The 15,570-nt window shown below is 35.1% G+C and overlaps 1 protein-coding gene across 2 annotated transcripts in view; it reads left to right on the top strand.

Annotated features, from left to right (window-relative positions):
- LOC129243750 (sprouty-related, EVH1 domain-containing protein 2) overlaps positions 1 to 15,549 on the top strand; it is a 50,969-nt gene extending 35,420 nt beyond the window's left edge. The window contains exons 3-9 of one of the 2 annotated variants that reach the window (XM_054881022.1): positions 4,208 to 4,385; positions 4,618 to 4,786; positions 10,840 to 10,919; positions 11,041 to 11,116; positions 11,186 to 11,559; positions 11,747 to 12,165; positions 12,249 to 15,549. In XM_054881022.1, coding sequence (XP_054736997.1) covers positions 4,208 to 4,385; positions 4,618 to 4,786; positions 10,840 to 10,919; positions 11,041 to 11,116; positions 11,186 to 11,559; positions 11,747 to 12,165; positions 12,249 to 12,375 — 1,423 coding nt within the window. In that variant the 3' untranslated portion in view covers positions 12,376 to 15,549. Of the gene's footprint in view, positions 1 to 4,207; positions 4,386 to 4,617; positions 4,787 to 10,839; positions 10,920 to 11,040; positions 11,117 to 11,185; positions 11,563 to 11,746; positions 12,166 to 12,248 lie in introns of both variants that reach the window. The other variant, XM_054881021.1, reaches the window with a different exon arrangement.
- The last annotated feature ends 21 nt before the right edge of the window (positions 15,550 to 15,570 follow it).

Genomic DNA, 15,570 nt, shown 5'->3' with positions numbered 1-15,570 from the left:
AAGGTATGCCGTTAATAGTGGGAAATAACATCAGGCAAATGACCACCACGACCACGCTTACAGGACAATATCCTTTTCATGAAATTTTCCATAACCGAATTGCTAAGCGGCTGCCCTATGTCCTCGATAGCCTCATGAATTCCATCTTAGAGGTCTTGAATCTTTCACCTGGCCCCAAAGAAAAGTCACAAGGTGTTAAATCACAAGATCTCGGTGGTCAATTGTGATCACCTCTTCTGGAGATAACACGGTCCGGAAAGTTTTCCCGTAAAAGATCAATGGTTTCGTTGTTTGTGTGGCACGTAGCGCCGTCTTAATTAAAATAAACGTTGTTCAGATCAATACCATCCAATTCCGGCCATAAAAAATCGTTAATCATCTCTCGATAGCAGTAGATTTTTTTTTTGTTTTTGTCGGGACAACTAGCAAGTGCAGCACTCAGACATTAATTTAGTCCATTGTACTACACTTGGATTCCCATTTAATTTTTTTTAAATTTACCCGATCTCCGAATAAATCTGAGTAGATCTTGTGGTACCAAGGAGCCAGGATGCTCGCTTCTTAACACATCAGTGCCAAAGACCTCAAACCTGATTCGAGCGAAGGCGGGGGAGACACACAGGAAGTGGTCCGCCGTCTCATCCTCCTCTTCACAAGCTGGGCAGAGCACACTGTCTGAGATGCCCAACCTTTCCATGTGCTTTGCCCACAGAAAGTGGCCCGTCATCAGTCCAACCAGCCGTCTGGACTCCCCTCTGCTTAATGACAGAAGGGTTTGCGACAGTCGATCGGACATGACAGGTAACATCAGTTTTGTCCATCTGCAGCCTCTCTCAGCCTGCCAAGCTCGCTTGTGGGTGGTAGTTACCCATTTGCTAACCGTGGCTGTGATGGCCGCAGAAGGGAGTGGCAAAACTTGCTCTGGGCCAAAGAAGTTGGCCTCAGAGCCCATCTTAGCTAAGGAGTCAGAGGTCTCGTTACCCGCGATAGCCACGTGTCCCGGGACCCATGTTAGCATAGTTCAGCCTGGATTTACAGGATTTGACTACCCCTGATGGGGTTGGAGGGCTGTCTAAGTCCATAAGCGCAGCTTGGTTGTCGCTGCAGACACAAATAGATCTGCCTCTCCATCGTTTTTCCACAACAAAGTTCATCGCTTCTTGAACTGCATACACCTCCGCTTGAAACACAGATGCATGCATTCCAAGAGCAAAGTGCAGTTTTGTTTCGCTGGATTCCACGTAGACCCCAGAGCCGGAGCCATGCTCAGTCCTGGAGCCATCCGTAAAAATGCGAAAACAGTGTTTGCCGGGCTCATTTTCTGAGTCTTCCCACAACTGAGCCTCTGGTAGCACTACACTGTATCTCTTTTCAAGTACGACTCTTGATGGCATGGAGTCAAGGGGCATGGAGATGGTTTCGCTTCCGCCTTGGAATTATTGCTATGTTCCCTCGGCACGTAATTCGCTGTCTTATTCCTAATTCACTTACCAATCACATTTCGAACTACGTAATTCGCCATACAAAATTTTAAAAGCGAATTTCTTCATTTGTAAGTAATTCAGACTCAATCACAAATCATTGTCATCCCTAATTTTTATCGGAAATTTATCGAAAGTAGTTGTCACACAAAGGCGAAAGATTAAATCAAAATAAAATTAACAAATGTTGAGTAATAACCAGAGAGAGTTAAATTTCAATAATGGAAGCAAAAAAGATAAGTCGAAAAGTTTGCTGATCAAATTGTACGCTAGTTTCTTCAAAGCCTCTGCTATTTCTAATAGTATTGCTGTATGTGGCTGTTTTTCCGACAGCCACCCAGCTCATTTAATTTCCCGCCTAATATTCGAATAGCCGCAGTTTTGCAGGCCTGCTGGCACTTTCTCTCATTGCTGGCTAATGGAAGGAATAAATTAAGTAACATTTTAGCATTAAATTTCGTTTTTCTTCATCAGCGATAATCTTAACGAATAATAATAATAGCCAAGAACAAGAGAGATAGCTGCCAAATTGAATTATGAATGCACCGTAAAAACAGGGTAAATCGTGAATTGCTTGAGAGAGCGAATTACGTGCCGTGGGAACATAGCAGTGGGAATATATGATGGGAAGAATAATGAGATGGCGCCTATCGTGGTCCCGTTACTTTGCTCTCAGCAAATTTGACAATGAGTGACGTCGTATTAGCACCAGTATGACCAGATTACCATTTTGTAACTTGATTTAGCATTTTTTTGTTATTTAGTCTCGGAGTTTTCGGTTTTTCTTCATGACATTTTTCTAGCCTGTTCTAATTCAAATGTAATGTTTATAATTTTGTAAAATATACATTTTTTTTAATTTAATTAAATAATTCACTCAGTTTCATTTAGCTTTACTTTGTTTTAACAGCTGGTCGTATTGTTGCTGTTCTCCTTCTAGCAGTCAAACCTCTCTCTCGATACTGCAGTGTTGACTAGCTTTGGATATAAAAACGCTCTAAAGTGGCCATTTAAAGAAAATAAAATACCAAATTTTTATTGAATTACTTAAAGAACTTTGTATGCGTGACAAATTGTCTTTAAAATGAGAGTTTTTTTTAAATAAATTTGTTATGCTTATGTACAATTTAATTTATGAGTTTTTTGTTAAGAGAAGCTCTTTTATTGGGAGAACGACTTTTTGCTATATTTCTGGTTATGTAAGAAGATAAAGTACTCTTTTTATAAAAATGTCGTTAGGCTTCTTAAGTATTTTCTGATATTTTGTTGCTTTTCTTACTATGAATACACCTCTTGATGCCCTATGTCCCACTAAGGATTGAGGACCGAAAGAAACGATTAAACCTCTATGGTTTTAATTCGCATTCAGTAAAGCAAACGCTATTTAAAATGTGTAAAAAGGTGTTCAATGTTAAGAAGAGTTGGGAGCAGAAGATTTAATATTCGAACATAACCTTAAAAGGAGCAAAAAATTAAATTTGCACTTGCAAAATACCAAATTTTATAAGAACCAACAGATTTTCATTAACACCTAAATCTTCTCAGAGTGACCTTTTTAACCTTCATTTGTTTAAGGGGGGGGGGGGGGGGGGGGGGGTAAGGGATAAAAATCGATTTTTTTTTTTTGCATGTTATTGTAGTAAAACATTTCAAAAATACCGGGTTAAAATTTTAAGTCAATCCGAGCAAAACTTTTTAAGTTATAGAGCATAAAGCCGAGCCGCCTCAAACATCTGCCGAGACGCAGCAGTTGCGCGCGTAGTCCGTTACAAACTTTAAACGCGGTTTTCTCGAACCTTTTTTTTAAAAGTGCGTAGTCATTGGCATTTGAAAACTACTCAACCGATCCTTTTGAAATTTTGCACACATATTTTACATATAAAAAACCTCCTCCCAACGTTTTTTTTCGCCATTTTTTTTATATTAAGGTGGTTTTACACCTACAAAATGGCGGCATTTTTTCGTCAAAAATCACTTTTTACTTCAAACGACTACCAAATGGCTGAAAATGAAAATAAATCGTCAAAATAAACGTTGGGGGAAGTTTAACTCATACTTTAACTAAATTAATCGATTTTTTTGATTTCAGATGATTCTACGCTGAGATATGCTGACTACTGCAAAATGTATTTTTGAAAAGACGTCTACGTAAATGTGCTCTCATTCGCTCATTTTGCAATATTTTTACATGAAAATTTTATCAAATATTCTTGAAATGTTACTTTATAATATGCAACAACTTTTAATAAACTGACTTGAACCGTTTCGCTACAATAAATTCATGAAAAAAGTGTTTTTTTTTTAGCGTTTATCCCTTACCCCCCCCTTAATAATATAGTTTTTTCCTTAACTTACAGTTTCGGTAGCGTTAAATTAAAAAATAGAAACAAACACCAAACTTAAAAATTTTCACATTTTGGGTATAAAAAAGCACTAAATTTATTGCGAAGAGCAAATGGTTCACAACACTGCACAACTTAGCTATTGCGACGTCACGCACTCTCTGATGGGCGCAATCTTGTTTCTATCACTTGAGTGCGAACCACATTTTTAATAATTATTTTTTTTTTATTGAATCTTAGATTTTTAAACGAAACAAACATTATACGAATGTATTTTTTAATCGAAATGTATCTATGTATTTAGTATTTAATTAATTTAAGTGCAATGCATATTTTACAAAAACCTTTCTCTAATTTAACGTTTTTCATTTATTATCCTTGCAGCGACTTCTTAGTTACAGTACGCGCACAGGTTATGACCAGAGACGAAAGCACCGAGGGTTGGTTACCACTCGCTGGGGGTGGTTTGGCAAATGTTTCAATACGCAAACGTGCTAGGCTATCCCCTGGCGCTGCTGGACATGAATACATCATCTACGGCCAAAGAATCTCTGATCAAAGTGTGAGTAATAAATTGAAATACAAACTAAAAAATATTTATGGTAATACGAGTAAAAATCAAAATTGGAAACTTAAATATAGAAATTATATTAATTTTTTCAAATCTGTTTTTTACTTCTTCATCGCTAAATTCAATAATCAATTACCGTAATTTATTGACTTCATTACTGCCGCTAATAACTGTCAATATTATCAACTTTTTAATAACCCCATTTACCATGCTTGCCTTTTAGGTAATTTTAAGCTGTGTCATAAATCGTGATCTGAAGTATTACAAAGTGATGCCCACATTTCATCACTGGCGTGCTGGTAAACAACGCAATGGTCTCACTTTTCAAACGGCTGCCGATGCGCGCGCCTTCGACAAAGGCGTATTGCGCGCCTACAATGAATTAATTGATGGTAATTATCACTCGCTGGCGCAATGCAATTGTAATTTCTACATCTGTATGTATGTGGAGAAGCAGCTGCAGTTCAAACAACAACAACAATAGAGATCATAAAGGCAGGCACACTGTCTTGTTTGCAATGCTTGCCTGTTTTCCATTGTTTGTTTGTATATACATATGTGTGTGTGTGTGCGCGCGTATGTGCAAGTTTTTTTCTGAACTGTTTTCTTTTTCTTTCCTCTTCATTTATTTTCTTCTTCTGGAACTGTGTTGTTAATGCTTGATTTCCGCAATTTTCCTCAATTAACAATTTTACTTTCGTACATATTTCCATATTCATTCACACCATACCCCATTTGTTGTATTTAATGTTTATGTACATATGTATATACTTACATATATATTTTTCACAATGAATTCGACATATCTGTATTTGCAAATGCATTCAGTTTTGGAACATTTATGGACCTTCGAACGCGGACCTTAGCATTTTCTCATTTCACGCATGAAGGGAGCTTTACAAACCGAGTTGATAAACAATTTCTTGTCATTAAGGGGTTAGGGGTAGTCAGAGGCCCGAGAAAATTATGATTTTCAATAATTTTTGTTTTTTTGCTATTCAATCGCTTTATTTTACAAAAATAAAAAAAAATCGCATTAATATATAATATCATGTTGCGACTTGACTTTAGCAAAACTTCAAAAACAAAAAAAAAATTAATAATTGTAAAAGTTATCGCTGTTTGTGCGTGGAGCCCGTTTCCCTAGAAGTCCCTTGCGGTGATCATCACAAGTCCTGGAGATTCATCTAAAATCAATCGGACAAGAGAAATTAGTTTTTTTAATAGATAATCTTCTATCTGATCGAAGCTTTTTTGTTTTTATTTCAAAACTAACAATATGACGGCCTAAGAAAATATTTTTCAGATTTTCAAGAGAAAAACCGCCAATTAATTGTTAAAAAAAAATTTAAATTAAAAAAAAATCCTTCGATCAGTCACGAGTTTTTTATGTTTTTCAAAAGCAGTATACATTTTATTGAATTCCACCAAGCGGTTTTTAAGTTACAGTGGGAAAAAGGCACATTTTTATGATTTTTTTTTTTTTGATAACACAGTTAAAATTTATTCGTCAAATCTTTTACTACATAAAACTATAGCATTTGAAGTATATTTTGTGAAATTTTCATCCAAAAATATTTAAAAATACGGCAATGACAGAAATTATTCGGACTCATCTCAAAAAAAGTAGTTTTGCGGTGCCCCTCATAACTCGGTGTTAAATCATCTGAAATCAAAAAACCAAAGTTATTTCGTTAGATAATCGTTTTCTCCGGGTAACGCCGAGAGGGTTTTTTGAAATTAAAAATTTTTCGATTTTTGGGAACACGTTAAAGTCAAAAACACGATTTTCGCGTAAAATATCGGTGAATTAGTTACCGTAAAAACAAAAGTATCAACAAATTCGAAAAAAACTCTTCGGCTCTTGTAAAACATCTACAGAAAAAGTGTTCAAAATTTCAAAAGGATCGGTGCAGTAGTTTCAAAGTTATGAGGGGCACCGACTTTGAAAACGTAAGTTGTGGGAAAAACGCTTTAACGCTAACGGTAAACGCGGTTGAGCCAGGTAGGTAGCAACACTTACATGGCTGTATCTTTGTAAGTTTGCTCCGATTCATCTAAAATTTTCACAGAATATTCTTGAAAGGTTCTTCATTTAAAAAATCAAATAAAAAAAAATGCAAAAAAAAAATTTAAAAACGTTACCCCCCCCCTTAATAAATCGCACTTTACTTTACTTGAGCTTCGACATAACCACAATTTTAAAAAGGCTCATCAGCCAGCTAACTATTAAATAAAATATATTGGCCCGAGAGTTTAGCCAAATTTTGAGCGAATAAAAATATGCTTATCGACATAATAAAATTAACTGTTATTTTAGCAGTTATTTGCAGGTAGTTTATAAGTCTCCCATCAGGCGCGTGCCATTGTATGGGACAAAAGCTTGAACGATAACAACAACTGATGCGACGGCTCTTGGCGGTTAGTTCGCACGGCTGTCGGTTCTACGTTAACGGAACCAGCCGGATTGATAGCTAGCCAAAGACTAGCACTCCAGCATCATTCCCCAAGCAATGCTGTTGCAACAACCGTTCAAGGACCGTTGAAGTTTTCCAAAGTAAGATTCTGTACGCAGACAGATATGAGATGTAGCGAATTAAGAGTCAGCGCCGATGGCTAAAGCGGCAATTAGTGATGCCATAACCATAGCAATTACCTGTTCTGCTCAAATAAATGGGTATCACTTTAAACTATAGCGTGCCGCACCTTAGCGTCATAGTCATAACCGTAGCCGTATACATCTATTGAATTTTTTGAATTTTGGGTTTTCCCCGTAACCGTAAGCAACTGCGAAATACTTCAAATTTTGTTTTGATATTTGCGATACGAATTTGAATATTGGAAATAAACGACGAAAAACGAATTGACTTAGTGGAAAAATTTCCGTGCTTTATGAAGAAATGCAAATGTTGTCATTAAGGGGTTATATACAGTTAGAATTTTCAGAAAATCGATTTTTTTCTATTTTTTTTTTTTTTTTTTCTTAATGTCCATATATTTACGAATACACAAAGAAAATTGAATATCGTTCCGGTGAATAGTTTCGAAGTTACACGCAAATTTGAAAAGGCGTTTCCGACTTAAACTCAGTGCTTTTCAAACTTTAAACGCGTTTTTCTCAAAATGGTATTTTCAAAGGCTAGGTAGATCGATCGAAAACGGCTAAACCGATTGGTCTCAAATTTTAACACGAGCTTCTTAAATATATTTTTTAGCAATTGATCGAACGATGTGCTGTATGAGCTTTACGACGACATAGACATAGCTCAGCGAATAAAGATCCAGTGGCTACGTTGGCTGGGTCATGTCATCCGAATGGATACAAATGGTCCAGCTCTGAAAGTATTTGATGCGGTACCTAGCAGAGGAAGAGGAAGGCCTCCTCTGCGTTGGAAAGATCGGGTGGAGAAGGACTTGGCTTCACTTGGTGTGTCCAACTGGCGCCGGTTAGCACGAGAAAGAAACGACTGGATAGTTTTGGTTGGAGACCCCATTTTTTACCCAACATTCTCTTACACGTGTAAAGTGCGAGCATAGATACAAAACAATAAAATAAATTTCGAAATAAAAAAATTTTAATTTTCCAAAAAAACACAAGTATTTTTTAATCTAAAAAATTATAACGGTTATAGCGCCAATTAAGAAGAAGAAGAGAAAATTAATATTTTTTTATTAAACAATTTAAGGCCGAAATATTGGTCAAAAATTGATAGTTTTGTTTTTAGAAACCGCCATTTTGTCAAAGAAATTTATTTTGCTTATTCCTTCGATTAACTAAAGGGTGTTTTTTTTTAGAGGTTGGATTTTCAAGTTGGCACTACTTTTTTCGTAGATGGTCTTTTTGACAGCTGTCACTTGATTTATGCTCAGTTTGGTTTGCCACTTCATAATGAATAGACTTACACCTGAACAACGTTTGCAAATCGTGTAAATTTATTACGAAAATAATGGTTCGGTTCGCGCGACGCATCGAAGAAAATTTTGTTCAGCGATGAAGCTCACTTTTGGTTGAATGGGTATGTCAATAAGCAAAATTGTCGCATTTGGAGTGAACATAATCCACAAGCCATTGCTGAGACGCCGTTACATCCTCAAAAAGTCACTGTTTGGTGTGCTCTATGGGCAGAGGGAATCATTGGTCCATATTTATTTAAAAATGAAGCCGGCCATAATGTTACAGTCAATGGAGAGCGCTATAGAGCCATGATTAATGACTTTTTCGTGCCTGAATTGGACGATGTTGATGTGGACGACCTTTGGTTCCAACAAGACGGCGCTACATGCCATACAGCCAACGCAACAATCGATTTATTGAAGGAAACTTTTGGTGAGCGCATTATCTCGCGCCGTGGACCTGTGGCGTGGCCTCCAAGATCGTGCGATATAACACCGCTGGACTATTTCTTGTGGGGCTATGTGAAGTCGCTTGTCTACGCAGATAAGCCCGAGACGATTGACGTCTTGGAAGAGAATATTCGGCGCGTTATTGCTGACATACGGCCCCAATTGCTGCAAAAAGTGGTCGAAAATTGGGCCTCTCGGCTAGAATTTATTCGAGCCAGCCGCGGCGGCCACTTGCCCGAAATCATTTTTAAAACATAATGGCAAACCCTTATCTTTATAATAAAGCTAAATTCTTGGCCATAACATTATTTTATATACGTTTTATTTCATCTTGAAAACCTAACCTCTAAAAAAAACACCCTTTACTAGTTTTAACATTACTTTAACGAAATCTGTTTGGCGATTTAATTTCAGAAGACCCCGCTCAGAGACATAGTGGTCACCGCAAAACGTCTGTTAAAAGTTAAAAGATAACATAATATGTGTACAAATTTTTAGATCAATAAATATAAAAGTTTTCTCAGAAAAAATTCTGAAAAATTCTCTTTTTTTCGGCCTTCTAACTGTATAAAACCCCATAATTCTACTTCAATATCGGCTGTTTATTGCTACGGCATGACTAATCGCCACGCGCTGTAATGTTGCGGCTATGGTAATGGTTACGCTATGGCGTTGTGGCTACGGCACTACTAATTGCAGCTTAAGTGATGTCGTACAAGTGCACACAAATGCTCCGGCTTTTGAGAAAATGGCAATTTTTAAGTTTCATGTCTTTTACCATAAATCAGTAATTTTCAAGAAAATTTGATATGTTCTAATTAACTAAATAAAATGTGCTAGAAAATAGTACAGTCAATGATATCAACGGAATAGAAATACCACTACAGCAAAATTAAAATAAAAAATACGGCCACCCTTTATTTTCACAGAAAATACGCTTTATTTGAAATTAAAACGCACGAAGGATGTATAAACCTAGACTTTTCCGTGCATGCTTCATTTAAAATACTAAATTTTAGTACATATCGTCCCCTTAGTATAACAATAGCCTATGTGCTCATAGGCTATTATTTTTTATTGAATTTTTGGATTCTCCATCGTCGATTTTATATGTGGTCAAAATTTTGTCAAATTCTAGTTCCACAAAGTGGGTCAAAACGTCAGTCAAAAAATAATAAATATTTACAGACATAACGAGATTTCAAAACATCAAAAAATGTATAGGCTATTTTAATACTAAGGGGACGATATATACATATACAGTTCTAATATTTATATATGTATGTATATATATATTTTTTTTTTTGTTAATTTCGTTTTTAAAATATGTATTTTTCATAAAAAACTCACTGCTTTCGCTTACTGCATTTTGTATGATTTCATATACTACTGCTTCTTTCTTTCTCTCTCTTACTCTGCTTCAATGAAATAATTGGGAAATATTTATCATAATATAAAAACAAAAATAAATTCTAATTCTACAAAATTATAATATTTCGAAATTCGAATTCTCCAAACTACTTATAAATTCGTGCTTGGTAAGTGACAATTAGAATAAAAATAAAAAATAAAAAATCAATGAATTCAAATGTCTAAGTTTTTGGCTCCCCAAATATTGTAGTTTTGTGTACTTACTAACAAGAAGAAGAAAAATGTTTCAGTGTTTTTCATGAGACGCTTAGAGGGTCATTCATTTCTTAAGAAATCGAAGAATTTTGTAAAATTGAAAAAAAAAAAACCATTACAAGCCTCTGAGAGTCCCATATTACACTTCATCATGGCTTTTTTTATTTACCTTCTCGCCTATTTTCGTTTGCGTTAAACGACTTCATTTCTAGATTTTTTGTTAATGAAACTAATTTTTGGAATAAAATTTCTCAAGATGTACCTATAGTAGATCTAGTACCCATTTAATATTAATGTAATATATACATATATTAATATAATTTACACATACATTACTTTTTTATGATTTTTTTTTTTACCTTTTTTTTTTGAAAATTTTTTTAGTTTCAACAGTGATTTACCGTACAATTCAGTACACTTTATTAATTGTATGCAAATAATATATGCCATTTCTTCATCCCATTACTACTTTTAGGCCTGGCTAAATCGAATCCATCAATAATATGTCCACCCCTCACCAAATACGACTCTGTGGGTGAAGACGACGTTTTTATGGTGTGTAGACAATTTAAAAAAAATGAGATAAATTTAAATACAATGCGAATGTTTTCGAATACAGTAAATGCAAACGATTATTGTAAATAATTAGTTCTTTCTTGTTTATTTGCTCAAATAGACCTTAGATCTACCCGTGGAAACTGATTGCATACATAAATCACATTCAAGTCCCGAAGGCAGCGAAAAAAGTCAGAGTACGTAGCCCAAAGATTTGTCCAACTTTTAATTGCAATCACTAAGTAATTGTCTCCCTCTACTAACAGAAAGTATTAGTCTCGATCGTGGTGAGCGCATCAGCCAGAAAAGCGATTTGGATAGATCCACCACGGATGGTAATGTCACACAATATCCGAAGGCCACAATTCACTACATATCGAACGAGAAATCATGCAGCCTGCAAGCGCCACCACCGCCACCATTGCTGTCCACTATCACTGCGACCTCTCCAGTTGCCGGTGGTAACGGCAATAATGGTGGCAATAATAATAGGAGCAACCTGATCACTACCACCGCCGTGAGCGCTGCCATCATATCGCCGCCTATCACCACCGTCTCGTCGAGTCAACTTGAAGCGCCACCGCCGTCGCTACCAACCGCCATTGCGACCAGCGAGAATTACTCCTACGTGCAGCTGACAGCGGTAATGAATTTAGTTTGTGTGTCTGCAGTCCAATTAATTCTAATCTTTTCTTTCCATTTCCATTTCCAATTCTACTCTATCGCTCTCCTCTACCACGTCTAATATTTCATATTTTTCCAATTCTCGCTATTTCTTCAATATGTTTCTATTTCCGCCGCTTTGTTTCCCAACTTCCAACCAACAGGTGCACGACTACAATTATCCGGTGGTCGAGCAGCCGGCTGGTGCGCAGGTACTCAACGCACGTCGTGAATCGATTAGTGCGTTGAAGAAGCGCAATGCTTTAGAAGCTGCACAGGCAATTGCTGCTGCTCAGTCGTCACCTATCGCCGCCGGTGTGATACTCAAAGATCCCACTAGCAATGTGGATATCATCAAGAAAAGTCAACGAGCGCGTTGTCGCTACTGTCACGAACTTTACAATGACGAATGGAATCGGAAGGGTGCCTGTGAATTTGCACCCGATCGGTTTCGTTCGGCACTCGAGTGCATTTCCGGAATGGGCTGTGCGCGTTGCATGATATATCATTGTATGAGCGATGCTGAGGGTGAAACGCCACAACATCCATGTGAGTGCGTCGACGAAGGGGGATGCATTAAGCGGTAAGTCCGTGCAGCATAGAAATAAATTGTGAATTGATCAAATTTGAAATCAATTCAATGAAACAATTCTTTCTTTCACATAGTTGGCTCGGGCTGACACTGTTATCATTGCTCGTACCCTGCCTTTGGTGTTATCCGCCGCTGCGTGCCTGCCATTGGCTGGGAGTATCATGTGGCGTGTGCGGCGGCCGACATAAACAACAAGTCTGACATTTGGAGGGTCGATTCCAAAAACAATTCGATAATGGCTACGTTTACGGTTACGAGGTGGAAGCTGATATGATGAATTCAGACAGCTACGATTATGATGGCAATGGCATCGGGGATTTCGACGATCTCTACGATTGCTATAATTCCAGCTACAACTACAGCAACTACAACCAATACAATTACAATAATTACAGCTACAATTACAATACTTACAATCAACAAAAACAGCAGCAGCAGCAGCAGCAGCAGCATCAGACTACAAACGCTGGTGGCACATTAACAGGACAATTCGAGCAATGGCATCTTAGCGACGATGCCATAATAGCGAAGGAACAGGAAAAAATCAACAAGCAAAGATTGAAGCAGCAAAAGAAGGAGAAAAAAAAGAAACTTAAAGAACAAAAACAACTACAAACGCCATTACATTACGCGCTGCAGCAGGCACGACCCACAGCACAACAAAACGACTATGGGCGTTTGCTGTTTTAATTTAATTATGTTTTGTATGGATCGACAATTTTATTTTGGCACTTAGGGAAGTTAAATAATTAAGTTGATTTTGTTATCATTATTTTCATATTCAATTTGCAATTCATTAAATTTTAATTATTCTTAAACTACGTTTCGAAAGAGGCACAAATTACTTTTTTTAAGCTCAAATGTTTGTGATTTTTTTACAATGACTTTATCTGTTAACGCCTATGAATGGTGTATTTGCTTTATTATGAAAAGTTAATGCCATGTTGTGAGATACTAACCAACCAACTAACGGCTTTATGCGCCGTTTCAGCTGTAGTTCGGATATCAAATCCGTCTCATGGGAAAAGTCTCCACTGTCTGTGCGCATAAATGAATTTTTTAATCTTAAATTTTCAAATGCGTTGTATCATTATTTTAGGTACCTTATACACATATGTTTAAAAATAAATTATAATACACAAATTGTGTTTAATGTACATTTTTTAAAATAGTTTAAGCATTTTTGTCTGAGTTGAGAATTAAGTTTAAGTTGTAAATAAATATGTTGCGGTAAAACTTGCGTCTTAAGCTGTGGTGGCAGCGTCTAAACAATATATATATATATATATATATGTATATGCATATTAATTCTATTGTTTTGTTAATTGTAATAAGTATGTTTGTATGATTTCGCGGGCTATGGACGCTGTATAGCGTTGTATATATTATTTTTAATTAAGAAAGATGTGCCACTTATGATTTTTTGTAATATACATATAAGTATTTAATAAATATAATATTTTTTGTGAGCAGCGCGCACAGTATTAATAAAAATTTATAATCTTACAGTACAAGCAAAAATGGCAAAATAAAATCGTTTGAAAAAAGATAACCAAAAAGTCGCCCAACAAAAAACAAACAAAAAACACGTTTTGTAAAATGAGAATTGGAAACAGTTTGTTCAAAAATTGCATGAATTGACAATGGAACTAAGTGGCTACTTGGTTTGAAAAGCATTTAAATGCATAATATCCTTAAAAAAAAACTAACTTGAAAAAATCAAATGTACAAAAAATTAGCATCTTTTAAGATTTCTTTTACAGGTACTCTAATTTTCATATTTTTACAAGTACAAGTTGTGTCTATGTAAATGTTTATTATGCATATTTTTACATGTTAACCTTTATATAAAACAATAGTATGATTTTCTATGTTAGGTGTTTTCCCTTCTCTGGCAACAATACTTAATATTTTTACTCGAAGTTTTAAAAATTTGTTTCACACATTAATTAAAAGTGTACTATTTTAGATATGTGTACAGTACTAGCTTGGCTGCTTCGACATTCATAACTAAAACATTAAGAATTGACTAACATTGTACGCATTACGCGTCTAAAAGAACATTTTTTCAATTTCACTATATCAAAGAAGCAGCAAATTTATATTGTAAACATATCTGAAATAATTTGAGATTAACTGTATGGCAACAGTGACTAACAAAAAACAAAAAAAAACATAAGATATGCTACAGCGAATCGTGAAAAAATTGAAAAAAAAAATATAACAAAAAAGTGAAGTCAGCGCATAGCTACTATTATTACAAAATAAAAATATGAGAAATTCTGCGTACAAAAATTATTAATGTAAAATAAAAAAAAAAATAAAAATAAAAAAAAAAAAATAAAAAAATTAAATAAAATTCATAAAAAGAAATTAAAGGAAATTTAAAGTAAACCTTGAAAAGCAGTGGTGTTGAAACATGTTAAACGCACTTTGAAAAAGCAGTCAAATTTAAATTTGTTACAAATTTCAAGTGGAAATTCTGCAAAACTTTTAAAGTGTAAAAATAAAACTTAATTAGGTAAGAAGCGTACTTTTGCAATATTCGTCGGCACCTTAAATGAAAGACAGCGCCAGTTTTGCCTTTTTTCACATTAAAAATGCCGAACAAAAAACAAAAATGTCCAAATTAAATAACAAAAAAATACGTGTTTCATATTTTATGTAAAAGAATAATTTCGACTCTTCCTCGGGCTCATGAAGACTCAAAATTATATCTTTTGTTAATTTCAAAAACACACGTTTGTTGAATATTAATGCAATACAAATCCGTTAATCTTGAAAAAAATTTGTTTTTAGCAAAATTACAAATGAAAATAAAATTTCTTTTAAAATTACAGGCATTTAAAATATAAATTTCTGAATTGTTAGCAAGTTTAATTTATTGATAATACGTTTTTTGTTCGGTATATGGCCGCAACTGAATAATGTGGCTATTGGGCAAAATTTGCGCCTCATTTGCTAGCGAATTAATTGCATAAGCGCGTGGAAAACCAGAGAAAATAGTGAAAGCTAGCGGTCAAATGTGAGGTTTACAAAAAGTGAACACGTTTGTTATAAACCTTTTGACTGCCATGCTTTGCTTAAATGTTTACATATAAAAATTAAATATTAGTAAAAACATGAAAATTATATAAAAAGTCGTACTACTAATAAATAATAAGTGAATGTTGACAAAACATGTATGTAAGTGGAAAAATATGCAGCTACTATATTAAAATAATACTACTATTGTATACCTACTTATTGCAAAAGTACTAAAAATCTCAAAAAAAACATGAAAGGTCATACTACTACTAACTGTATGGATTAAAAGCATACACTTAAGAAACCAGTCAAAGTAACTTAAAAACAAAATTATATCCAAAAACTAAAGAAACCAATAAAATTTACATA

This window comes from Anastrepha obliqua, chromosome 4, assembly GCF_027943255.1.
Source record: "Anastrepha obliqua isolate idAnaObli1 chromosome 4, idAnaObli1_1.0, whole genome shotgun sequence".
Taxonomy (NCBI): Eukaryota; Metazoa; Arthropoda; class Insecta; order Diptera; family Tephritidae; genus Anastrepha; species Anastrepha obliqua.
The sequence above is the reverse complement of the archived record's forward strand: the minus strand, read 5'-3'. Positions and strand labels throughout refer to the sequence as shown.